At 31.4% G+C, this 26,948-nt stretch overlaps 2 protein-coding genes across 5 annotated transcripts; both read left to right on the forward strand.

Moving 5' to 3' along the window:
• Positions 1-13,813: 13,813 nt before the first annotated feature.
• LOC111881887 (uncharacterized) lies at positions 13,814-17,495 on the forward strand. 4 transcript variants are annotated; one of them, XM_052771503.1, is made up of 15 exons: positions 13,814-14,061; positions 14,246-14,386; positions 14,539-14,694; positions 14,775-14,826; positions 14,920-15,027; positions 15,179-15,263; positions 15,373-15,427; positions 15,527-15,586; positions 15,661-15,777; positions 15,851-15,961; positions 16,037-16,114; positions 16,224-16,340; positions 16,414-16,563; positions 16,774-16,874; positions 17,008-17,495. In XM_052771503.1, the coding sequence occupies exons 2-15, from the start codon at positions 14,267-14,269 to the stop codon at positions 17,288-17,290; spliced, it is 1,593 nt and encodes a 530-aa protein (XP_052627463.1). In that variant the 5' UTR covers positions 13,814-14,061; positions 14,246-14,266; the 3' UTR covers positions 17,291-17,495. The 4 variants fall into 4 exon arrangements, with proteins under 4 accessions (XP_052627463.1, XP_023734044.3, XP_023734039.3 ...); XM_023878271.3 differs by lacking the exon at positions 14,246-14,386 and having other exon boundaries at positions 13,815-14,061; XM_023878272.3 differs by lacking the exon at positions 14,246-14,386 and having other exon boundaries at positions 13,816-14,061; positions 15,679-15,777.
• A 5,496-nt stretch (positions 17,496-22,991) lies between these two features.
• On the forward strand, positions 22,992-25,171 carry LOC111881917 (uncharacterized). Its single transcript, XM_023878302.3, has 2 exons — positions 22,992-23,150; positions 23,946-25,171. The coding sequence occupies exon 2, from the start codon at positions 24,000-24,002 to the stop codon at positions 25,083-25,085; it is 1,086 nt and encodes a 361-aa protein (XP_023734070.1). The 5' UTR covers positions 22,992-23,150; positions 23,946-23,999; the 3' UTR covers positions 25,086-25,171.
• Positions 25,172-26,948: the final 1,777 nt, after the last annotated feature.

Raw genomic sequence — 26,948 nt, forward strand, 5'->3', positions numbered from 1 at the left:
AAATCTACCAGGTTCCTTGATGCTTCTCCCTAAGCATTAGAGTTAGACTCCTCCTATGTCTTTGTCTTTCCCTTCGTTTGGGAAGTCCTTCTTGAAGTGTCCCATTCCACCACATAGGTGGCAAACTGTACGGGTCGCCACATTGGCGGTTGGTGTAATGAACTCAACCAGGGTTCTGCAGACACGAGCAGTATGCCCCAACATGTGGCACCTAGCACAATAGAGCTCCCGGCAGACACCATGATGATGGTAGCTGCACTTGCAGCAATGGGAAAGGTTTCCTGAGTATGATCTCCTAGGCGTAGGGATGGTAGGGTTGGCAGGGATACTGACTGTCTCAGCTCGTTGCCCTTCGGAAGGTCCTTGAGCCGAGGTACTTCCCTCCTCAATCTTCAGTTTTCTCTTTAATGAGTTCGGTTGAGGTTCTTGGGTGGTTGGGTATGAAAGTGTTGGTTGCTGATGTCCATTGTTAGGATCGGAAATCCCGACGGGCACCTTGCTAACATTAGCGTTGTTAGCATTCAGGTGAGCCATGACAGCTGCTACGGCTGCCGAGACTGCAGCTTGGAACGTAGCTTCGTCGAATAAGAGAGTAGGTTTCTCGCATGTGGACTGGTTACGCTTCTTTGGAGGCATAGTTTTTCCTACACGGAAAGGAATACAAGATAATGAGAGACGATGGCTAACCCTGGACTTATCTGTCCTGACTATATTAGGCATAAACTTTCCTGTGCCTTGGGTACTGGTTGTCTGAGTGTTGACCTACATCCCTATGATGTAGTCCTGGTGATCAAGGTAGGAGTATGAGTTATCGGAAAAAGCCATAAGATGCGAGTCATTCCTACTATGTTACCTTTATACTGGGAAAGGTTTCACTCTCCGGCCTGGAGAGATTTGAGAACAGTTCGGAACGAAACCGCGGAAAGAGAGGCTCATGAAGGCTTATGGCTAGATACTTTCAATAGAGGTGCGGGGATCCGCTCTAATCATGTAACTGGCAACGGGAAACGACGATTTACCTAACACATAGCGTGAGTAGTGTAACCACTAACTCACTAAATTGTATTATTTTAAGGGTGTATTATCGTGACGAACACGAGGAAAAAGACACTTCTCGGGTTCCATGTACTGGCTCCCGCTGTCTGCCTCGTATCTTTGACTGAAGTCGGTGTTGGTTTCCTTCGGGTAGTTACCTAGGGTTCTTCTCTCCTCGTGTGTACATATTGAATTTCTATTCCGCCTTACTACTGATTCCGACTCTAGGTGTCATCACTTCATGACGGATGACTGGAATCTCGGAAGCTTAGGCGAATCTCTCACCACTGTCCCTAGAAGATATAGGCACTTGGTGAATTCAATAGTCTCGACCTAGTTCATTCGTTTCCGAGCTGGAAATCTTCTCAATGAACTTCTTCGGGGTCGGACTCAACTCTTCTGTTAAACACTGAAGTGGATAGGGTTTTCTACAGGGTTCGTGCGAGAATGGAAATGTCTAAAGAATCCTAAGAGATTATTAACATTTCACTGGATGATCCATATCGAGTCCTGCTACGATTACACATGGTATACAAATCATATATAGCTTAGATCCGATAGGCCTTCAAATATGTGATACTACTCTATATCCACATCCCAACGAGGAAAAGGGAGTAGAGCGAAACCACACATTCTTAGCCTATGGGATCCTTATTATATATATAACCTTGGGAGTATACCCTCTATAGTTGTAGGTATATCAATAAGGATCTTTTTAGTTCTTCACACAAGGTTAGTTATGGATCCAAAAATACCCCAATGGTATTTTAATTCTTGTTTGATTCTTATTTTCTGATTATGATTTTGGGATTAGTGTGAATCTTTTAGTGTTCCAAAATACTCCTATAGTATTTTGACTTTATGTTTGGCTCTAGCATTCCTAGTTGGTAAGTTTCAGACCTGTTGCACACACTATCACTCCCAAGCACATGTTCATCGCATCTCGAATAAATGTAGTTGATCAGGTTACATTTATTCCAGCTTACGATTACATAACTGCCCAGGTTTGACTGTAATGCTCAACATCCGAAGACTTTTATTATTGTTCTTCTTGTGATACTTTTGTTCGAGTGTTTAGGTTCTGGATGTTCTTATACTTTGGTAAAATATGGTTATATTTTAAAGTATAATTCTTGGTCAGAGTGTTTTATCCCTTTGTATTTATAGGCTGTATATCTTTTATGAATTGATATACTTAGCTCACTATAAACAATGCTCTGATACCAATCTGTCACACCCCAAAACCGGAACGGCGGAAACGTTCTGGGGTGGATGACGACATGTCAAGTATCACAACACATGCATTATAGTAATCAAAGTACAACAAAACATTTCATTAATAGTAATAGTTTTACATAGTTTACATAACAGTACAACAAAGTAATACAGGTAATAATATAAGTGCAGCTTGGCACAAAATAGTCTTCAACAGAAGCCCCTGGATTGTACCTGTCTAATGCTGACCTGAGAATATAAGTTATTTGAAAAGCGAGTATCAGCATTTTTACAAATGCTGGTGAGTTCATAAGTATTTAGTGGCATTTTATTCAAATAACTTTAATAAAGGTGGTAGCTTTCAAGTATACAGTGAAATAGAGTCCTTTCCAGAAAATCCTATATTTTCTTATTTAAAAAAGCAGTCTTCTACCAAGACTGGTCAGAGTTATGTGGTAAAAAGGTAGTTTTTCCCTTAATCGCTATCATTATCAAAATGCAGAATTTGATTATTAAGAAAGCAGGAGAATTCAGGGAAATAACGTATGCCTCAGCAGTGAGGACTGCTGACTAAGGCAAAGGAATCATAGACTCCAGGAGAGTATCGAACGAACGACACGCCTGGTTCCGTCTAACAAATAGAGACACAGACCCCAGAAGGTACCAAATGAAAGGTACAGCTGGTAAGGTCTAAAACAGTGAATACAGACCGCAGACAGTATCAAATGAAAGATACATCTTGCAAGGTCAAAACAGTGTGACTCTGAAAATGAGTTACCACCATACAATGTAAATTGCCGGTGAAATACCGTTACCTTAAGGCCATGAATTATAAGGCAACCTGGGATATTCGTAACCATACTAACCGACACTAGAGTACCAGACGCCCTACAAGCGTCTAGAGAATATGACATTTGTCACCCCTTGGCTTGGTAGGTCGTGGAAAGTAGCTAGCAGTCAGGGTGCGGGGGTGTCAATACCGTATAGATCTATACACACAATGTTTGCTCTCCCTACAGGAGACTCTGGTTACCAACTAGACGACGGAGAAGGCCATGTCCTGAAGATGCATCCCAAATAGTGGGTAGAGACTTCCAAATAGTGGGTAGTGGGTTTCTAATGTAAGTGCTAAACTAGAGGTAGAGACTCATAACTGAACTGCCTGAAGTAAACCCATATGTCTATGCTTGTGTACATAGTATATAACTAATGAATCAAACGACCTTCGGATGGACATCCGATCCCACCAGACCACCTCTCAACGAAGAAAAGGAAATAGGGCGGACAAGCCTTCCTAAGTCCTTCAATCATTATTTATATGCATCTATACAAGTACAGACATACATTTAACTACGCTTGAGTGTGTATCAAGTGGAATCATATCGTGAAGTATAAGTGTACAGTGTGGAATAACCGACTTGTGAAGTATAAGCGTACAGTGGAATATCTGAGTCGTGAAGTATAAGCGTACAGTGGAATATCCGAGTAGTGAAGTATAAGCATACAGTGGAATATCCGAGTCGTGAAGTATAAGCACACAGTGTGGGATAATAGAATCGTGAAGTATAAGTGTACCAAGTATAAGTGTATCACGAAGTGGAAACGACAACTGGTGAAGTAAAAGCGTCTATCAAGTATAAGTGGCTACAAGTATAAGCGATATAGAGACAATAACCGGTATAAGCGTATCACGAAGGAAATGCGTTATCAAGTAGGAGTTTTAAATAAATAAAAGCGAAGCAACAGTAACTAACAAGTAAAAGTATACGTCGTGAAAGGGAACTTTGATGAAAACCTTGGAAAAACCTTTATACTCCGGGAAAATCACATTTGGTATTCTTTGGTAAAATAAGTTTGAAAAACTATAAATCCTTGGAACCTTTATAAACCAGTTTAAAATGAATTTAGATAAAACAGTATAAGTAAGAGTTTTGAAACAAATGAAAACCTTTTTGAAACCATCATAGTATCCTACTCGGTAAAACAGTGTACAGTATGGTAAAATCTTGTGCATGCGAGTTATCAATCACATATGATTGACATGATAACTAGCATGTTTAACTTGTATCCCCCCTATAAAACGTATAAAAACATTTAAAAGGTTCATTCAGGGGTATGGACTCACCTGGTGTAAGTGGATCCGACAAAGGCGCCGGTTGGGTGCTCGGTGTCAAGTAAAGACTTGGACACACTTAGTGACCTATTTAACATATGATAACATATGTTTACATACAATTAGTACATATAATACTAATTAAACAAGTATACGCACCCTAAAGAGCGGAAAACAATTTGGTTAAGTGTTTGGGGTGTCCCGGGTAGCAACTAAGTGTTTGGTTAAGTGGAATATTCCGTTAATGGTAACGGGGTAATGTAACGGAATAACTTTGGGTTGTCACACAACCAAAATCTGATATCCAAATTTCAGGTGAAGAAACACAGCATAGAAAAAATAGCAAGTTCATCATGAGGCCAATGAAATGACAACACCATAGCAGCTACATGTTACCATATCATTCTTTGTCTTGTAAAACTTCATCTGCCTGATGAAAAAAATAGAGTTTGTGATAAACTAGCAGTTATGTTATTTAAGAAAATAGTAGCAAAAAAATCAAATAGGTCTATGTGAAAAACACTTATTGGGTGTGTTTGGCAAAAGTAGCTGTTAGCTGGAAGCGGGTAGCGGTTAGCTGGTAGCGGGTAGCTGGTAGCATGTAGCAGGTAGCTGGTAGCGGGAAGCTGTAGTTTTTATTTATTATATGTATGTTTGGTAAAAGTAGCCGAAAAGTTTTGAAATATATAAAATTACATAAAAGGACAGTTGATTAAAAATAAATAAATATATAAATATATTTTTAAGGGTAATTATGGAAATTGATTTCAAAAGCTCAGGAGCATTTTGTTAAACGCTACATGAAGTAGCTTTTAGAATCAGAGCGTTTTGTTAAAACTAAAAGCTAAACGCTCCAAACGTCAAACAAAGCTTTTTGTTTAAACTAGAGCGTTTATCAAAAGCTAGAAGCTAGAAGCTCTCAAACGCTTCCAAAAGCTCCGTGCCAAACACGCCCATTATCTAGTAAATTACATTGCATTTGCTAAATTACAAAATCTCTTGAAAGTGTATTAGGTAAATCAAATTAATGGAACCAACTCTAAGACTTTGTAACTGTTAAGTCATGATTTTTTTTATATTGATCCATGTGGTATCTTTTGATGTTTTGCATGTCCTATAATAAAGATACACTATGAATTAGCAGTTCATTAAAAAGCCTCGATGCATAAATAGATTCATAAACGCCATTACCCATAATAATAATAATTTTTAGATTAAATAAAGTGAAAAAAGGTTAGTGGCACACACAGGGAAACGATGCCCCAATAATGATTGCAATTCCACATCATGGATTTGAAAATCAATAAGAAACTGAAACAAATAGTAAGGAGACAATTAATTGTAGGAAAAAGACGAATGATTGTAATTTAATTTTATGAATAAAAAACCATATTTAAAATTAGAAAAAAATGAAAAATCAACAATATTTACATAAAGCAATTTGATTACATGGTTCTTTTAATTAAGAACGACTACTATAGGAATATAGAATGCTGGTAAGATGAGAAACGATGAATGAATAAAGGGAGAAGGTGAGAAGGCGAAGAAGGCGTAAGGAACCGTCAAAACCGGGAAGCAAATTTGATAGACTTTCCATTAGGAAGACATCTTATTCAAGGGTTCTACACCTAACACTACATATCTAACAACCATATATTCCCTTTTTCATATATATATATATATATATATATATATATATATATATATATATATATATATATATATATATATATACTAAGTGTGAGACCCATGTACTACATGAGTTTATTTTAAAAAAAAAACTAAATACAAAATTCTAAACATTTGAAAAGTATGAATTTATAAGAAAAGTAAGAAAATATTGAATTAAAGTGTTTTTTTTTCTTTTTTAAATTTAAACAAATAATTTAGATAAATAAATAAAGAAAATTAAAGAATATTTAATTTGGTAATTTTGAAATTAGAAGGAAAGTTCATTAATGAAATTGATATGCATTTATTATTGAATATAAATACTATCTACAATTTAATAAAATGACATGTGGAATAAAAATTAATTTAAAATAATCACAAAATTACATGTGGCAAAATAAATGAGAATGTGATATGTGGCAAAAAGATCTTTTTATTATTAGGGAGGATATATATATATATATATATGTATATATATATATATTATATTATATATATATAATATATATATATATATATATATATATGTATATTATATATATATATATATATAGAGAGAGAGAGAGAGAGATTATTCTGTCATATATATATATATATATATATATATATATATATATATATATATATATATATATACCCTCGTTATGGTTAATTTGAAACATGATATTTGGGCAGAGCAACAATTAGGTATACTGCATATCCCTATAATTGATTAACATTAGTTCTAAGTACTATGTTTTCCTAGGGAATTGGTCATTACAACATCTAGGTAATATCTCTTCTTAGACCATCAGAAATCATAACTCTTAGGCATAATATCATAGCTTACAACTAACTATAATATATATGACTACATTATCCTAAGGTTTCATGCTTTATATAATGATTGATTTTTATAAATATAAATATATTTTGATAAAACAGTTTGATAAACTTGTATCCCCCCCCCCCCAAAAAAAAAACTATAAAAATAATAAAATGGGGTCATGAACTCACCATTGACGTGTGAGACCGTTGGTGAAGGGTTGAATCGGGCTCGGGACTCCAGGGACTACTCCAAGGGTGCAGTAGTTTCAAGAGTTGATAGGGAGGGGGCTTTAGAAGGTGTGCAGAATGGGATATGCATTGCCTTCTATTTATAAGCATGAAATTTGGGTGTGTGCGGCACAAGGATCTTTCACATCGCGTGTGACTATCGTGAATCCATCCAGAGACGACCACGTGTTACTTCCCAATCGGCCATGTCACTCTCAATCTACTTGAATCTGGTGTTAGGTGCGCAACGGGAATAGGCGCGCAACTCGCACGCACAAAATGGTTTTGTAAAAATCAAAACTCTTTCGTGCGAGCTCCGGTCTAAGCCCTCTTTATATCTATGTAATAATCTTAAGGTGTACTACAACTCTCGTTAGGTTGTTTTGGCTAGTTTTGACTTTTATTTTTGTGCCTAACGGGAATAAATGATTTTACAAAAATTATCTCTCTCTTATACAGATCCCGTTTCGGTATTCTTTGTCCTAAATTTTATATCTCAAGGAACTACAAATCTCCTTTTTCACTTTTAGTCAACTCAACCAATCTCTAAGTGACATTTTGATGTAATTAACTTTAATTATGCGGTTGATTTTATTTTTATATAATCTATAACTCTCTCATTTGGAATTTGATTTTTACGAATCTTATATCCTTGGGATCATGTTAATAAGTACTTTCCAAATACGCTAACCAACTTTGGAGACGGTACAAATTTTTAGACGCTTATTTCGAGTCAAACAATCAATTTAACAATAAATGTAATGGCAAATTTGATTCTTATTTTTCCAACTCTCTCCTAGTGGTGGACAGTGACGAAATGCTCTCGGTTGTCACAAGTGTGACCTTCATTCTTTCATAAAGCTCATTAATCGATTTGTCTCCCATGGTTATTTGTCTCAGTTAATTTTCAAACTCCATAATTTGAGCCTCCTTGTTTTCATGGAAAAGAGCTTCAATGTCAAGCCATAGGGTATGAGCAGTAGAGTCGGGTTTAGTCACCATGTTGAGAAGGGATTGGGTAGAGTTCCATAGATCCACATCTTGACAAAAGAGTCAAGGGTGGACTATTCTTCATCTTTATCTCCATTCAGCTTTGAGATTCCATCGAGATGGCCATGAACACCAAAATCGTTACAGTGAGTTTTTAACAACTCCCTCTAAGAATCATAATTAAGTTGATTCAACTCAAGAATGAGTGGTACAAATGATTTGATGTTGGTGACAACGTATGGCTTCATGTTTCCACCATCAGGGTTAGACGATTCACCAATCATGTTAAAGAAGAAGAAGAGTGATCAAAAGCAACATAAGAATGGGATGATGGAATCAGTGGCAAAGCAAGGTCGACATAGTGGGTGTCGATGTATTGGGAAAAAAATACGGTAGGAGCCCTTTACAACTCTAATACCATATTAGACTTGGAATAATTTCCCATAATTTATATGTCATTCCTTAAGCAAATATATACATGAATACAAGGAGTGTAACCTAATGGTCTTACAACAAATACAATATATATGGGGTATCTATACACTGGGCTAAATACATAATATAATATACACTAATAATAAGCTTTTAATTGATAAGGCCATCCCTTACTGTTAAAACAAAAACTCTGGTTTTCTAGAGCAACAAATTCACACACCTTCTAGTCTATTCTTAAATCTACATATTTTACCCAAGCTTGAACCTTCAATCGTTGGTTGAGGGACACTAAGGTGGTCTGTAGTGGGCGTCATTAGCCAACACGTTATCAGCGTGATAAGGGTGAACACCACCCTACGTGTGGCGTCATACATGTCATTGTGAAGGTCTGTAGTTCCTGTTATGCTCTTTAACAAAAAAAATCAAGGGAACATGCCTCCAACACTCATATGATCATTTAACAACAAAAAAAAACAAATGTTTTTTTAACAAAATCCTATATATACCAACCTATTTTTTACAATTTTTACAAACTACTATATATTATACAATTCTTTCTATTTCTTATTCCCAAACCTATGGATCAATACTCGAAGACCCCAAACACTCCAAACACCCCAAATTACGATTCAATCCAAGGGTTTATAAATTTGTTACAAGGAACACCAATTCAATAACTAATTTTCAATAGTACATTTCCAATATCTTACTAAAAATTCAATCCCGAACCACAGTTTAACCCCAACTTTTTCCAGCAAACCCCTTACCCCTTTCAACAAAACACTAACCAATTCCCAACCCTTATCCACACAACCTTTTCCAATTTCATCAACCACAATCTTTTACACCAAAATCTTCCCATCCACAACCTTCTCGTACTCAAATTTTAGATAATGACGAAATCGTTGCCAAAATTCAAGTACCGAAACAGAAAAAGCAACGAAAAAGAAACATAAAATGGCGGTTTTTGCAAAGGAAAACTAAAGTGGGTTGAAAATGAGGAAATGGATTTGGCGCAAGTTTGGATAGCGATCTTCGGTGATTCTTAACAACGCAAGAACCAATCTTATTCGGCTTTTTAGGAGTTGAGTTTTAGCATGCTAATAAAAGATAATGGGAAAAGGCATTTACTAGAGCACCGATGGTATAACTCGCAGATGGCGTGATTCAAGGCAAACTTGCAAGAGCTTCAATGACATATTTAATAATCTAAAAAATATGCATACTAGTTGTGCAAACGATTTTGATAATTTAAGTATGAAGCTTGAAACTTACAAAAAAATACAAAGGTCGAATATTTTCCCATCAAAAAGCATGGTGAATATATCGTAATCGGCCAAACTGGGTCCTTCAACCAGATTCGGCTTCACAATCAAGTGGACTGAAATGATTGAGGACATCAGAATTGGATGCCGATAAAAGACTCAACATCAATGAAAATTAAGAGGAATCTACACCATAGGTATCATTAAAACGAACGAATAAAATGGACAAGGCGAGACAAGAGGTATCATCATTGGGAAAAAAACATCGTGAATATGTCACGAAAAAGATTGCATCAAAACTCGATCTACATTTGAATTTTTTTAATAAAAAATCCCCACACAAAGAAAAAATTACTTTGGAACAACAAAAGTTGGCTATGAAACAACAAAAATTTGTTACTGAACAACAAATGATGATCAAATCTAAACATTTCGAAAAAAGATCTCAATGTATTCAACAAAATGAAGATCGAATTCCCGAAGAATGAGACATTTCGTATTTCTTATTTATGTTTAATTTAGATGTTATTAGATTTTATTTTTGGTTTCTATTAATGTAACTTTATTTTTAGTTTTTATTAATGTATTTTTATTTAACTTATTGAAAATAAATTTTAATTATGTAAATAATATATTAAAATAAATAAATAATTTAAATGATATTGATGAGGCAGAGTGATGACCATCTCATAGGGGTTGTGATGGGAAGTGATAATGAATGGTAGTGATGAGGCGATGATGTGGTTGTACTTTGGAGTGGTCATGGTGGTGACCACTCTTGATAGCATAATCCAACAACAATCGATATCGTTAAGCCACATTCCCTTCGATACCAATCATTTAGATAACCATGTAGAAAATACATTATGAGCAAAGTTTGAGCCAAAAGTAAAGAAAATATCAATATATGTGATACACTAGAATCATATACATTATAAAAAAATAATAATAAGAACGACTACACATACATACACACTCTAATCAACTCCTAAACTACTCATGAATTTACATACATTCCTTACGGGACATGAAACAACCTCATGAAAAAGATGACATCTCACCATATTGTTAGGCCAAATACTTGTTGGTATATATATATATATATATATATATATATATATATATATATATATATATATATATATATATAATAGGAAGATAATAGCATAATGCAATGTCAAAAAGAGTATATTCAACCCTAAAGTACCATTGTAGTTGTATACTTTTAAGGTTTGCTTAATGTATTGTGAACTTTTGGTATCATGGTGAAGGTCTACAATTGATTATCCAAAATGTCAACATTACATTCATCTTTTCCCAATTGGATTTGAAGAACTTTTGGTATCATGGTTGAAGGTCTACAATAGATTATCCAAAATGTCAACATTACATTCATCTTTGCCTAATTGGATTTGAAGATTCAAGTATGATTGATCCATTTGTTTTTAATTCTTACCATGAAATAGTGAAATCTTGCCTTTATATTTTACCATACAACAGACAAAACAAAATACAAAAAATTATAAAAAAAGTCCAATAAATCTTATAGTCAAACAAAAGCCATAATAATACAAACTAGAACCTATCAAAACCATCTAAAACGGTATCTTTTGTGCATGTTTGAATCAAAAACATCTAGTATTTTACAATTGGTTATACAAAATGTGAACATGACATTCGACTTTGCCTAATTGCAGTTGAAGATCCGAGCAAGGCCGGTCCATTAAGTTTTAATGCCCAATGCGAGATAATGAAGTTATGTCCTAATATTTTACTGTACAATAGACAAAACTTATATATAAAAAAAATTATAAAAATAGAAGTACAAAAAATTCTATTCAATCCTGACTCATGGTATTTTAAAGATACAATTTTAGTTGGTCTAGTTTTGAAAAATTTGTTCCACGGAGGCAACCATAAATGTATCATCAACAAAATCTTATATGCAACTAACACATTTGTAAATCTATGAATTCTCTTTGCAAACCTTATTATTTGAAATGAGAGAAATCTACAGAAAAAGTCCCAATATTTTGAGAAAATTTTAAACAAAGTCCTAAAATTTATTTTTTTAATAGAAAAGTTCCAATTTTTTAACTTTTTGAATAAAAAAGCCCAAGAAATCGGTTAATTTATTCACATTAGCCCCTTTTAGACCTCTTCAGTAGGTCATATGATCAAATCGTTAATTTTTCCAAAATAATGGAGTTTTTCTGCAGATTTCATCAAAACTTATATATAATGTATAAACGCATTTTTTACGTATTTATATCAATTTTTACGTACTTTTGTATTTTTTAAGTTTTTATATGTATATGTTTACGTATTTTTATGCATTTTAAATGTATAAACATATTTTTTTTACGTGTTTATATATTTTTTTAAATATTTCACACATTTTTATGTATTTTTATGTGTTATTTTTTATGTATTATGTATATATATTTATGTATTTATGTCTTTTTGTAAGTTATATATATATATATATATATATATATATATATATATATATATATATATATATATATATATATGTTTACATTGTTTATGTATTTTAAATTTATAAACATATTTTTAACGTATTTATATGCATTTTTAAGTATTATATATATATATATATATATATATATATATATATATATATATATATCATTTATCTTTATGTGTTATTTTTTTATGTATTATGTATTTACGTATTTTTTAAAGTTTTTATATAGATGTTTATATATTTTAAATGTATAAACATACTTTTTTTACATATTTATATGTATTTTTAAGTATTTTATATATTTTTATGTGTTTTTTTATGTATTTCGTATTTATATCTATTTTTATGTGTTTATGTATTTTTTTAAAGATTTTTATATAGATGTTTATGTATTTTAAATGTATAACTATATTTTTCTCACGTATTTATGTATTTGTTACTTCAAGTCGTATTCACCATTTCATCCAATTCGTACAACTTCTTTGAATATATGCAAATAGTTTTACTACATACCCATATATTTTAAGTTTTTCTCAGAAAAATTTAAAATATATGGGTATCTAGTAAAACCATCTAGACATACTTGAAGAAGTTGTGCGAATTAGATAAAATGGAGAAGACGACTTCAAGTAAAAAATACATAAATGCGTAAAAATAATACAATCAAACATTTAAAATACATAAACATCTTATAAAAAAATGAAAATATACATAAATACGCAAAAATACATATAAATACATAATACATAGAAAACATATAAAAACACAAAAAATATGTAAAATACTTAATATATATATACGTAAAACATTATTTTTATACATTAAAAATACATAAACATCTATATAAAAAACTTAAAGAATACATAAATATGTATGTGTGTGTGTGTGTGTATATATATATATATATATATATATATATATATATATATATAACGTAACACATAAAAATACATAAAAAATATGTAAAATTGTTAAAAATACATATAAGTAAGTAAAAAATACGTTTATACATTTAAAATACATAAATATATACATCTAAAAACTTAAAAAATACACAAATATATAAAAATAGATATAAATACGTAAAAAAATATGTTTATATATTATCTACAAATTTTGACGAGATCTGCAAAAAAATCCAGTTATTTTCGAAAAATTAACAATTTGCTCCCGACGACATAAAAAATGACTAAAATGAATAAATTAGTCAGTTTTTTGAGCTTTTGTATTCAAAATGTGAAAAAGTCATGATTTTTTTATAAAAAAATAAAATTTAGAAATTTATTAAAAATTTTGTCAAAATATTAGAACTTTTCTGAAAATTAATAAATTCTGACATAAATATTTTTAAATATTCTTGAGAATAATAAGTTTTGTCGGTTTTATCCGTGTTACGACTTTTTTTTTCTATTAATACCCAAATAACTTATTTTCAATCTTTGATAACTACAATCTTATATACGTCGTATGGATACATAAATTAACTTATTAAAAATCAAGTTATATTATACTTATTCCATACCTATATATCTGCCGAGAATAAATACCCTACTTTTATACATATCATCATGCAAAATATGATTGTACGCACGTTTATGTGTGTTAAGGTCTTGAAAACAGGAAACCTTTTCAAAGTCAAGAAAAAAGGGGAAAAAGAGGAGTCTAGTTTCTATGACATGGAAGCTTACTTCCACTGCTATTTCTTCGAGAATAAGTTGCTAAAGCATCTCGAATTCCAAATCCCGGCGGCGATGCTCGAAATGGAGGCTCAGGATTTATCCGATGACGCTGATTACGCCGCCGCATCTCAAGAAGTAAGCAACACACATCTTAATTACGGTATTATTTGATTACCGAAGAAATCATCTCTAGCAAAAACTATGATTAGAATAATTTGATCGATTATAGTTGTAGAGTACAACCGGTTGATTAGGAGTTTAGGTTTTCATGGACAATTGTGAAAGCTACGGTGGAATTTAATTTTATATGAGTTTTTAGGCGTGAAATTGATATGGTTTAATGAGCATCCATTGCTTGCTATCTGCATCCAATCATCTATCACCACCAATTACGCAACCTGCTGCTGATTTACGAAAATTTTCAGAAATTGAAACTTCATCAAAACAAGAAATCAATCGTGTAATTTTCTCATAGGCCTTCATAGATCACCCTTCATAGCAGTATTTGTCTTTATGCCATAAAGTTCATGTTTTTTTGTGGTCTTAAATCTTAATTTCATATCCCATATATTTTATAAAATTCAATAATTTCGTATATTTTTTGTGTTATAGGGCATGTTAAGTAGTAAGAAAAGCTCTTTTAGTGATCTAGAAAACGCAGAAATAGTGTACTTGAAGGAGAAAGTCACAATTAATCCAACTCAATATGCAGCTGACAGAATCAGTGGGAAGTTAAAACTTATTAAACAAGATTCTTCACTATTTATGGTAATATACTTTCATTGTAAAAATACATCTTCAATCAATATATTTATATTAATAATATTTTTTTTCTCTTTTCAAAATAGACTTGGATGCCTTATAAAAGCCGAATCTCAAATGCTAGGCTTTCTGAAAGAGGTTTTTGTATATATATATACTTATATATAGTTATATTATATACATAATAACACTATACTTTATATAAAAAATTGGATGTAATTTTTTATGCAGACAAGAGTTTATACACGATAAAACCAGTGTCTTTTACTGATATCCAATCAATTCGAGTGCACACTCCAAAAATTGGGTGGCAATATGCTGTTGTTATTCTATCATCTGGTATGATTATATCAACATTCTACTTTGAAAAATCTTCCTATTTATAGCAATGTCTTTTAATACAAAGCACTTTTCACTGCTATAATTAGAAAAAAAAAATAAAAGTACATTGATATTTTTTTTCATGTATATGACTAAAAACTTTATACAGGTTTAGCATATCCTCCACTTTACTTCTACAATGGAGGCGTACAAGAATTTCTAGCTACAATTAAACAACATGTTTATATTGTTAGGTTTGTTATTCTATTCTTTTATTATAAAACATAATTTATTAGTAACAAAAATATGTTGATATAATGATATGATTAACTATTATTTAACACACATGTTTTTAATTCACAGGTCATCAGAAAATACAAATTTATTTCATATAAATAACTTCGAGGATCCTCTTCAGGTGAAATTTTTTTTATTTTTTATATTTAAGATCCGTGTAGGTATATAATTAATAATTGTTTAAACTTGTGTTTTTTTTACTTTTTATTTTTATCGACAGTTCGATAAAATATCATTGGTATGGGGAAAACCACGACAATCTCCATTACAACTTGAAGAGGTATACCTTGCTTTTTCGATAAATTGCTAGAAAGCCCCTTATATTTAGACGTTTTTACAAAATCGGCCCAACAGCTGAAATTTTTAATGCAGTGGGGAATGTTTTTGGATGCTGAAGGTCGAGTTGTGTCTCCAAGTGATTTAAAGAAGAGAATTTTTTATGGAGGAGTGGATCATAGTTTACGTAAAGAGGTTTTTATTTATTTAAATGTTTTTTTTTGTCAAATCGAGCATAAACTATAAATTTAATGTTATTTAATTTCAGATTTGGAAATTCTTATTGGGATTTTATGCGTATGATTCTACATATACCCAGAGGCGTTATCTTTCCACCATTAAGAAATCGGAATATGAAACCCTAAAAAACGAATGGCAGGTTTGTCATTAATTAATTAGCAACAATTTTTTTTTTTTTTAATTTCTGTAATGATTATTTATTTTCCAATTGCAGAGTATTTCCATTTCCACAGAGCAATCAATAAAAGAAACCCAATTTAAAGAAACAAAGTTTCTTATCGATAAAGATGTGGTATAAGTTATATAACTAATTAACTATAACAACATATTCTTCACTAAATTTCTCGACTTTTTATTTCTATAAATGTTAATTAAATTATTTTGTATTTTTTATTTTCAAGGTAAGAACTGATCGAATGCTACCATTCTATGAAGGTGATGAAAATGAAAACGTGAATATTCTTCGTGATATTTTAATGACATACTCATTTTATAACTTTGAAATCGGTTATTGTCAGGTAATAATTCTTTTAACTCCATTGAGATAATATTAGTTTTTATTTATTTTTGTTAACAAATGAAATTTTACAGGGTATGAATGATTTCTTATCTCCAATACTTTATGTCATGGAGGATGAGTCAGAAGCTTTTTGGTGTTTTGTTTATTTAATGGAACGATTTGGACCAAATTTTAAACATGATCAAAGTGGCATGAAATTTCAATTTTTTGCATTGTCAAAGGTTCTTTCTCTCTCACCTTTGTGTGTGAGTGTGTGTGTGTGTGTGTTTTTCATAAACATTATACATTTAGGTTGTGTTTATCACAAGAGATTGAGAGCGAGTGCTTGACTTTAAATAATCTGGTTTCAAATTCAAATTGAAGATAATGATTTATACTTTGTGATCATGAGAACGAGGGTAAATATGTAATTTGAGTGTTTGACATGGCAGTTGATGGAGATTCTAGACAAACCATTGCACGATTATTTTGAGGAGAACAACTGCTTGAATTATTTATTCTGTTTCCGATGGATTCTTGTACAATTCAAAAGGTAAGCCAAGGTTTCTTGTATAATTAATAAAAACACATAGGGTCAAAATCGTAAAATCTATAAAAGGAGGACAAAGTTGATAAAATAATATGGGTTATGTTATCTTGTATTAATTATAAAATGATTATGTCAGGGAATTCGAATACGAGGAAATAATGAGATTGTGGGAGATTTTATGGACTCATTATCCAAGTGAACATCTTCATCTTTACATATGTATTGCAATCCTAAAAACACATAGGATTAAAATAATGGGGGAGCTAATGGACTTTGATACCCTTTTCAAATACATCAACGAGTTGAGTTGTCACATTGATCTTGACTCGGTGCTTTCTTACTCGGAAGCTCTATGCATGTCCGCCGGAAAAAATGGTGCTGCCGCCATTCCTCCCGGAACACCACCAGTTGTGGCTTGAAAAACAGTATAATCAAATAAGAGATCTAATTACCAAATAAAAACTCAACTTGGTTTTTTATCTGATTTTAAGCTTTATAACATAGATTGGTTTTATATATGTATATATGAAATGGAAATTAAATGTGAGTAAATGTTTAGAATTAGTAGAACTGTTTGACCTTGTTCTGTTTATTTCTATAAAACCCAAGTGATTTTAGAGTTTAGTTGCTATTCTTTTATTTAGAAATTTATATTTTTGTTTGATCAATAAAAGTGTGTTCTTCATTATGAAATAAAACAGATTATAACAAAAACTAAACCTTGGGTCAAAAATCAAAATTATAATCTTGTTGATGTTGACGTACACAAGAGTTTGTATATTTAGGTCCAAATCTGCGTAAAAGGAACAAAAATGCAAATATATAAAAGTGGAGGGGGTGTGGGTGGCGTATTCAATGAGTTTTTTTATTGGGTATAGACTAATTTTGTAATTGTTTTAAGTGCATGAATTGTTTATGTAAATAAATGTATAAAGACATTTTTTTTTTTGTAAATTACGAGTATAATTTTTTTAATTTATTTTTTACATAGGGGTCAAACCTGTCAACGTAAAAAAAAAATCTTATAGGGACGTTTCTTGTAAATCACGAAATAGAGATTAAATATGTCAATATTCAAAAAAATCTAAAATGTAAAAGTGATTAGGGACTAAATCTACCAATATTTAAAATCTTTATGGCAAAAATCTAAAATACAAAAGTGATTAGGGACTAAATCTGCTATATCCAAAATCTCTATGGCAAAATCTTGATGAAAAACCTTACTGTTAATTTTAAATTTCAAATTAGATATAGTTAATTCTAGTTTTGAAAAATAATAATACGGTTTTCTGTTTAAGATGAAGATGTTTTTATTTAGTAATTTGTTTAATATTTCAAAATGTATTCATGTGTTTGACTTTGTCAATTTTCAGTTTAAATAAATAAAGGTTCAGCAAAGAAAAGGGACTAAAGAAGGATGGAAATGATGATGATAATAAACAGTCTTTTAATCAAAGGAAAAACCTTGGAAAATCTTATGTACTATTAAAAAAATTATTATTTTATATTTTTGTCTATTAAAATAATTTTACGTTTTGATTTTATCCGAATTAATGTTTTCTGATGATTTCATAGTAATGTATTTTGATAAAACCAGAATATAACATTATGTTTGGCATTCAAATTAGGCCTGTCAAAAAAAACCCGAAACCGTTCTACCCACCCGACCTGTTTCGCATTCGGGTATAATGGGTCGGGTAGAACGGGTAACAGGTATGAACATTCGGGTAATAGGTTAACCCGATAATAATATAGGTCGGGTTTTAGGTATGAATATTTATTTTCGGGTATACCCGAATTCGTTTTTTAAATAATATCAAATATACAACGCAGTCACGTACACACACTTCAAATAAAACAAAATCATTTGTTTCCTACTTATGAATGACGGCTCGACAGTCGACGCAAACTTGCAAAGAGAATAACGCTAAAGCTGAAGTCTTGAACCGTCATCACAATTCTCAGTTTCTCACTATCGCACGGAATGGAATTAAAAAAGTACATAACATATTATAATGATTTGTATTGTTATTATATATGTACTTGTTAATTGTATAGAGTATTTTACTACCCGACCTCAAACCCGAATACCCGAAACCCAAAAACCCAAATTACAATATAGGTCGGGTATCGGATATTATTTTCTTAAGGAAATACTTGTTCCACCCGACCCGTTCTACCCGAAACCTGAAAATTTTACCCATTCGACACCCTTAATTCAAATATCCATTGAAATATGAAACTATTAACCTTTAGAGAAATTAAATATTCTCCTATTTTTGTTCCTACAAATCTTCCTACCCAATTAAATGATGACATATGTCATATTAGTTTACTAAAATATCATAAAATTTCATTAAATGAGTATTAAATACATGTCACTATTTAATCTGGGGATTTGTAGGAACAAAAAATAAAAGGATATTTAATTTATCTAAACTTTATATGGACCGTTCTCGGTATTATTATATTTTTAGATAAAACATAAAATAACCAAGAATCATAAGTTTAGAAAAAAAAAAATGAGAACATAAAATAATGAGTTTCTTTTTTTTTTTTGTTTTTTTTGGTCTTTGTTTTTTATTTATTTATTTTTTTGTTTTTTTGTTTTGTTTTTTGTTTTTTGTTTTTTTTTGTTTTTTTTTGTTTTTTGTTTTTTGTTTTTTGAGGTTTTCCCATTGCCTTTCAATTTTGACATTGTCAAATACGACCACAAAAAATTATGATGATATACTTTCTTAATAAAAGGATTTAGGATATTATATAACTTTAGATTCACATTCTGAAGAATTTAATTCCCAGATGACGTAGTTTTTTATTTTGTTTTTGAGTTCACAAAATTAATCTTTTGAAAGTAATGTATATTTATTTATTTTTAAACTATCGGTTAAAAACGAGACTTCTATTGACATTTTCTAAAAATAAATAATTTTAACGAGTTTGTGTTGATACTAATAGACCAAAATTCCAAATTAGCAAATAGTTCAGAGAACTATCTATGATGGTCAAATTGTTCATAGATAGTAAAATTCAACTAGTAAATGTTTTCTACACTTCAACACTTCTCTCTTCAAATGCAATTTATTTTTTAGTACAAAAGAGGGAAATGAGGTTTCGTGCTTTGCTGCGAGTGTATAGAGAACTTTTAAAGTTTTACTAGTCTATGGACAACTTTTATTATTGTATGATTTTAAGAGTTATAGAGATATGAAAAAAGTTATAGCAATCATTATTAAGTAAGAATGATTTTTCAAGCGAGAGTTGGGAAAATATTCTTTTAAGGATCAAAATGATTTTCAGGGGCGAACGCAGGATTTCATAGTAGGGGTTGCACGGGAAAGTTAGGGTTGCACGATAGTAGAAAAAATAAAAATTTTAAAAAGTTTCGAAATTTTTTCCACTACGGCCGGAAAAGTTAGGGGTTGTCGGTGCCACCCTGGAACCCCCTAAATCCGCCCCTAATGATTTTGTTAGAGCAATCCATTACATTAGGACAATTATTTGATTTTAAGATGCAAGTTATAATTACAATGTGGTTGCAAATGGAAACTTATTAATTGAAGTATTATTTATGACATTTTCAATAACTTATATTATTTGTTTATTTTAAAGTTATTGTTTACGACATTTCATCAACAATTTTCATGTCAAATTTCGTAATTCAGAATCGAAACCTTTAGTTTATTGTGCCGAGAATTAGATTAAATTCGAAAGTTCAACTCTATGATGAAAGAAATGGGGAAGCAAAATCCACGTGCTCAACATTGACGAGAGAGTCATCCACTTACAAATAAACACTTGCACATGATGACGGAAGGAGATACGGGTTGCTCAAAAAAACTTGGCTACTTAGGCATCAAATAACTCAAAGAGGTCAAAATGTGCAAGTAGTTAACTTGGAACAAAATACTTGCCCATGTGTTAAGTGTGAGACAATAAAAATATCATTGTTCTTATGTGTTGAGTGTATGTGTCAAATTCTCTTTGAATAGTTGTCAATATGTTGATAAATACTACTCGATTGAATATTATTATGCTACTTAGGCATCAAAGTTCTCTCTACTTCCTCATGAAGCGTACTAGCAATCATCATTTAAAGAATTACTTCTAAATTTAAAATTATTTCGGAATAAAAAAAGGTCATCATCATCAACAAGACTAAGAAATGGTATGGACATTAAAAAACGAAGAAATACCAACCTTTGTGGAATTTATAAACAATAGGATCATAATAAAAAACGATGTCCATCTAAACCAAGATAATTAAAAAGAAAATATTTTTTATAGTATTGTTATGGGTATTCTTTTGTTTATTTATTATTTTTCTTTTTTCAAGTTAGTTGTGATGCTTTTCTTTTTGTAATAAACAATATTGGAGTTTTTTTTAATCATGGTATTTTTTTTAACAAATAATTTGGAGTTTTTTTTTTATCTTAAAAACATTGTATGTGTAATGTTGGAGTTTTTGCACCTTAAAATACGTTGTATGTATAATGGTAATTTTAATTTATGATGACAAAAATTTGATGTTCAAAATAGTTTATATAACAAAAACGAATATTTAAAAAAAAACTGAAATAAAAGAAATAACAAAAGCTATTATTAAAAAAATGATAAAAGAAAACTGAAATAAAAAACTATTATATAAAAAATAGTAAAAAGGTGAAGGTGTTGTTTTTTTTTAAAACATCATCAAATTTTTTTGCTGCACGATGCAGCATACACGCGACACTTGCGTTTTAGCAGTAATTTGTGTTTTGGAAGGTTTCAGATTTCAAAACATTTGTACTTGTTCTGTGTGGCGCAACACTTGACTTGTATGTTTAAACCTTTTTAACTTTCATTTTTTTTTTCCAAGTGTTTTTTAGAAATTTGGTATAACTTAATTTTTTTGTAAACTTTGATGTTTTTTTTTTAAACCTTGATTATTTTTTTTAACTTTGATTTACGGATTTGATACAAATTTTTTTTATAGTTTCCATAATTTTTTATAACTTGATTTTTTTTAAATTTTTTACCGTTTCTGTTAGTTATATTTTTAGTTTCAATTGCATCTTTTTTAACGTGTGTAATTTTTTTATTAACTTTGAAGACATTGTTTGCAACAATTTCTTAATTTGTTTTTTTTATTATTATTATTTTTTTAAGTTTTTAGAGTTAGTTTTTTTATTGAATAAAACTGATAGTTTCTTTTATAATATTTTAGAAAATTTATATTTTTGTTTTTTTATATGGTTTTTTTTTCTTTCAATGTTTTAAGATTAATATTATTAAAATTTCAATGTTTGAGAAATATTTTCAGTTTATAAAATTAGTTTATTTAAATTTCAGCTTATTGCAGTCAACAAATGTTAAAAAACAAACATGATTTTTATTACAGATTGCAGTCATTTGGTCAAACTCTTCTAATGTAGAAGGTTGCAGAGATGACCTGCATACTTTATGGATTTTCGTTTCGAAAAAACAAACAACACCGAAATAAAAGAAAAAATATGAAAAAAACAGATATTAAAAAAAAACATTAAGAACTACAAAATAAAGAAAAATGAAAATAAATATTAGTTGGTAAATATTTTAAAAGGTACATTAGATTAAAAATATATATTTTTTTTCAATAACCCTATTTTGTAAAAGAAAAAATAATAAATAAAAATAAAAATAAAAAATAAAAGAAGCTCCTGAATTTGGGTGTCAACGTGAGTTTGTAAAAAAGAAAATTTGTTGTTTTAATTTTTTGTAAAACCATGCTAACCAATTTTATCCGGTTGAATATTTGATGTTTTAACATTTTGTAAAAACATGCTAACCGATTTTATTAAATATTTGTTGTTTTACACTAATTTTTTTTAATATAAAAGGTATTCCTGAAATTTTTTATAAATATAAAGACCGAAGAAATAATAAAATGACTTTAGATAAATTATTATAAACACAATGAATAGTTTTTGAAAAAATTTACGATAATTTTTCTACATATAATTAAAGTTATATTTTATGTATACGGCCCAACGGAATGTACACGGTCACCAGCTCACTGTTGAGCAGATTTCCAATACTCGGTAAACGTGGCTGTTTGCTATTGGTTTGTCAGTTTCTCTACTATTTGCTCTCGTCTTAGATACACATTTTCCCGAGACGAATTCACTCCCGCTTCACCCCTCTCTCTATATATCTATCTTCAATGAACGCTCGATCATAGGCTTCAATGTCGATGTAATAGATTTAAGCAAATGGTGTAATTTCGAATTTGGGTTTTTGATCACAACGCGTCTGATTGAGGTATATTCTATCAATTCTTAATCCTTTACATGCATTGCATCCCAATTTCGTGATTTTATACACCATACATAGGAACATTGTTCAATTTTTTTTTTCATCCTGGGTTTCAGTGATTAATTTGGGTAAGTTTTTATTCGATTTTTATTAGTTGTGACTGATTTTACCGATTCATGATGAGTATGTTCTTTTCTGGTTTTTGATGCTCGAAAGTGTTGTTAATTATCTCTGTTCATAAAGCTTTAATTTTTCATTTTCGATAATCCAAGCCGACACCATATACCAGGTGTTTGTGTTCATGCGTTACTGAGCTCTAATCCATCATGCTTCCAGATGTTCATAATCACGATATTTCAGTTGAGTTTTTCTTGCATGTTTAGAGGTTGATGTTCCTGTTCATGAAACACCCGTGCTAATTTCTTGAAGTTTTTCGATTAGCATGATGAGTTTTAGAAACCACATTCGATTAACCACATTTGATACGAATTTCACTAGTCTTTTTTTGATTGAAATGCTAAAACTGTGAAAATACCTATGTAATTTAGGGTTTGTTATTCTTCAATTAAATTAATACATTTGTTTATCCCAAAGTTGAGATCTTGATATACTTGAGAATTAACTAGGGTTTTATTTTTTAATCGACATCCACTTTCTTTCAGCAATCCCAAAGCTTCTGTACTATTTTTGTCAAGCAAACCAAGGGAAAAAACACAATTCTTGTTGAGAGTCTTCTAATTAAAAAAAAATATATAAATTCATCAATCTCCTAACATATAATCTCCTTTTTATACACTTCAGATGATGGAAGCAAGATCCAAAGATTAATTACTGCTAATTATAATTCTGATCATCATGCCCTCAACCATTACAGTCTCTAAACGACATCTTCCCGGATACAAATGCTTAATAATCTTAATCCTCCTCCCAATTTCTTTCACCATTATCTTCAACCACTACGAAAAAATCACCTACTTTTTACGCCCACTATGGGACACCCCACCACGCCCATTCACCTACATCCCACACTACTACGCAGAAAACGCTTCCATGGCCACCCTCTGCCGCCTCCATGGATGGACCTTACGTTCTCACCCTCGTAAAGTCTTCGACGCCATCATCTTCAGCAACGAACTAGACTTACTCGAAGTCAGATGGGGTGAACTTAATCCATACGTCACCAAATTCATAATCCTTGAATCAAACACAACTTTCACAGGTATCCCAAAAGATCTCACTTTCGCTTCAAATCGTGAACGTTTCTCCTTCGTTGAAGATAAAATCGTATACGGTTTCCTCCCTGGGAAATTAGCGTCCAAGGGTAAAACCGTAAATCCGTTTTCTGTTGAAGCACATCATCGGGTTTCCATGAACGGGTTAATTGCAAGTTCAGGTATCTCTAATGGCGATTTACTGATTGTAGCGGATACTGATGAGATTCCAAGTGGGAATACTGTGAAACTGCTTCAATGGTGTGATGGGTTGCCACCTGTCATGCATCTTGATATGAGAAAGTATCTGTATTCTTTCGAGTTTCCAACTGACCCCACATGGAAGGCGACAAGTCATGTGTTTAATGAACATCGTACGAGATATATGCATTCAAGACAAACGGATCTTGTGCTTTCGGATACTGGGTGGCATTGTAGTTTTTGTTTCAAGTATTTGAGTGAGTTTGTGGAGAAGATGAAGGCGTATAGCCATGCAGATCGTGTGAAGAGTAAAGAACATTTGGATCATCAAAAGATTCAGGAAAAGATTTGTAATGGAGATGATCTTTATGGAATGTTGCCTGAAGAATATAGTTTTAAGAACTTGATTGGGAAGATGGGGTCGATTCCTCGTTCAGTTTCTGCAGTTCATCTTCCAACTTATTTGATTGAAAATGCTGAAAAGTTTAGGTTTCTTCTTCCTGGAGGTTGTTTACGTTCTCCTGATTGATTGAATCTTTCCTGTTAATCTTTAATTATGGAGATTAAGTATTGTTATATATATGAAGTTATGAGTTAATTAGTTAATCTTTTTGATTTCTTGATGCTACTTCTTTTATATTTCATGGAAAAGATAATATCTTGTGTCGTATTTTTAATAAAAGTGTAGTCCATGCACTCATGCATGTGATTAAACGATTCAATTCGTTCTTTTACTCACATGCATCCATAGACTTCATCCATAACATCCATCATCAATATTGTGTAATAAAGGAAGTGAAAGAAGAAAGTCTCCCAATGCTTTATCCTTTCTTAGTGCAGAAAGTGGCCATATACCCCTCTATGACACGTACATGTTACACACATGCAAGAAAAAGGCAATTTCATTGAATCTAAAAAGCAGGATATAAGGCTGTACGCTTGGCTATGTGAGGTTCTACTCTTGGCTAAATTGCTGAATATAAGAATGAAAAGTGATGCGGAAAGGGACATGCATTACAAACACAAGAATTGACAACACTAGTCGATCCTTTTTGATTGCACAAATTTAGAAAAAGAAAAGAAGTACTTCTTTTGGGGTTTTATGATGAAAAAGAGAAAGAGAGATGACTAGAGAGGAGGAGGGGGGGGGGGGGGGGGGATCATATACGAGAAACATGGGCAGCATCACGACACCATATGTCTAGCACGTCATTTGAAGATTAGAAAGAGAGATTCATCATCCATTGAAGAACACAAGCTTCTTGGAATCATTTTGGGTACTGATTTTTGCGGATTTGAAGATAATTTAATTTTACTTTTTGTTTTATTTCATTAACTTGGGGTTGAAAATTTGATTTGCAAACATGTCTATTAATTTAATTTTAGAACGGGATTAGGAGGTTTGAAGTCGAGGTCGTAGTGGTGAAATACATGATGGGATGTCGGTGGTTGGAGTAATTTGTTAACTAAGAGTTGTATCTTGGTCCCTTTGGTTGTATGTATTACCTTTAATGTTCGGTACCGAGTCTCATTTAAAGGCTAAAGAGAGAAGCTAGAGAAACGAAGTTGATGGAACTTAGAAGGAACAAAAAATTGATATTAATACTTGATTATTTTTAATGGAATGAATCACAAAGAATAGAAAGGAAGATGAATTGAAGGAAGAAAAAATAATCTTTCTTTTTAACTTTCTTTCACGCCTCAACCCAACCATACTATGTCGACGTATACAATAAGATAACAATAACCAGCAACACATGTAATCATACATATTTACGAATCTATCAGATCACTACAGTATACCAACATCCTATATATAAGGACACATATTGCAGTACAAAGTATAGTGATAAAACTAACTTCACAGCCTAGTAGAAACAACACTGATCATAGATCCAAAAACTGGGTTTTCATGTCACCTATACAGCAAACAAGGACCACATCTCAAATACAGACCAAAACACTAAATTTGAGCTAAAGTCAAACTTGGTCAAAAAGTCAATGGTCAAAGTCAAAGCTAACGCTCAAAAGTCATACACCCGGTTGCCATGTCACGAGCACCCTCTGGTCCCGTCATGGCAAAGTGAAGACAAAATAATTGCGAAATAGCCCCTCATCACGTCCTGGTGACCAACTCGTCATGTCGTGAAGAACACTTTAGACAACTTAATGCCTTAAGCTCTTAATCCTTCAAGCCAAGAAACCAAACTTTCTAAAAGGCTTTCTACTTCTCAAAATACCATAAAAATCGTTCCTTTTTAGACATGCATGTCTTAAACGCCAACTAGGTCAAAATGAAAGAAAAAGAGGTCAAATCTCATGCATGGAGCCTAAAACTCACTAATATTCTAGATCTGGGACAAAGTGATACAAGGGAGTCATAAGAGATCAT

Source organism: Lactuca sativa, chromosome 5, assembly GCF_002870075.4.
Source record: "Lactuca sativa cultivar Salinas chromosome 5, Lsat_Salinas_v11, whole genome shotgun sequence".
Classification (NCBI taxonomy): Eukaryota; Viridiplantae; Streptophyta; class Magnoliopsida; order Asterales; family Asteraceae; genus Lactuca; species Lactuca sativa.

Excerpts from the sequence above, each read along its gene's own strand:
- LOC111881917 (XM_023878302.3), top strand. The coding sequence starts at position 24,000 with ATGCCCTCAACCATTACAGTCTCTAAACGACATCTTCCCGGATACAAA.
- LOC111881887 (XM_023878271.3), top strand. The coding sequence starts at position 13,816 with ATGCAAAATATGATTGTACGCACGTTTATGTGTGTTAAGGTCTTGAAA. Across the intron at positions 15,428-15,526 it reads ACTTCGAGGATCCTCTTCAG|TTCGATAAAATATCATTGGT; the intron begins GTGAAATTTTTT and ends TTTTATCGACAG. Across the intron at positions 15,778-15,850 it reads ATCATAGTTTACGTAAAGAG|ATTTGGAAATTCTTATTGGG; the intron begins GTTTTTATTTAT and ends ATTTAATTTCAG.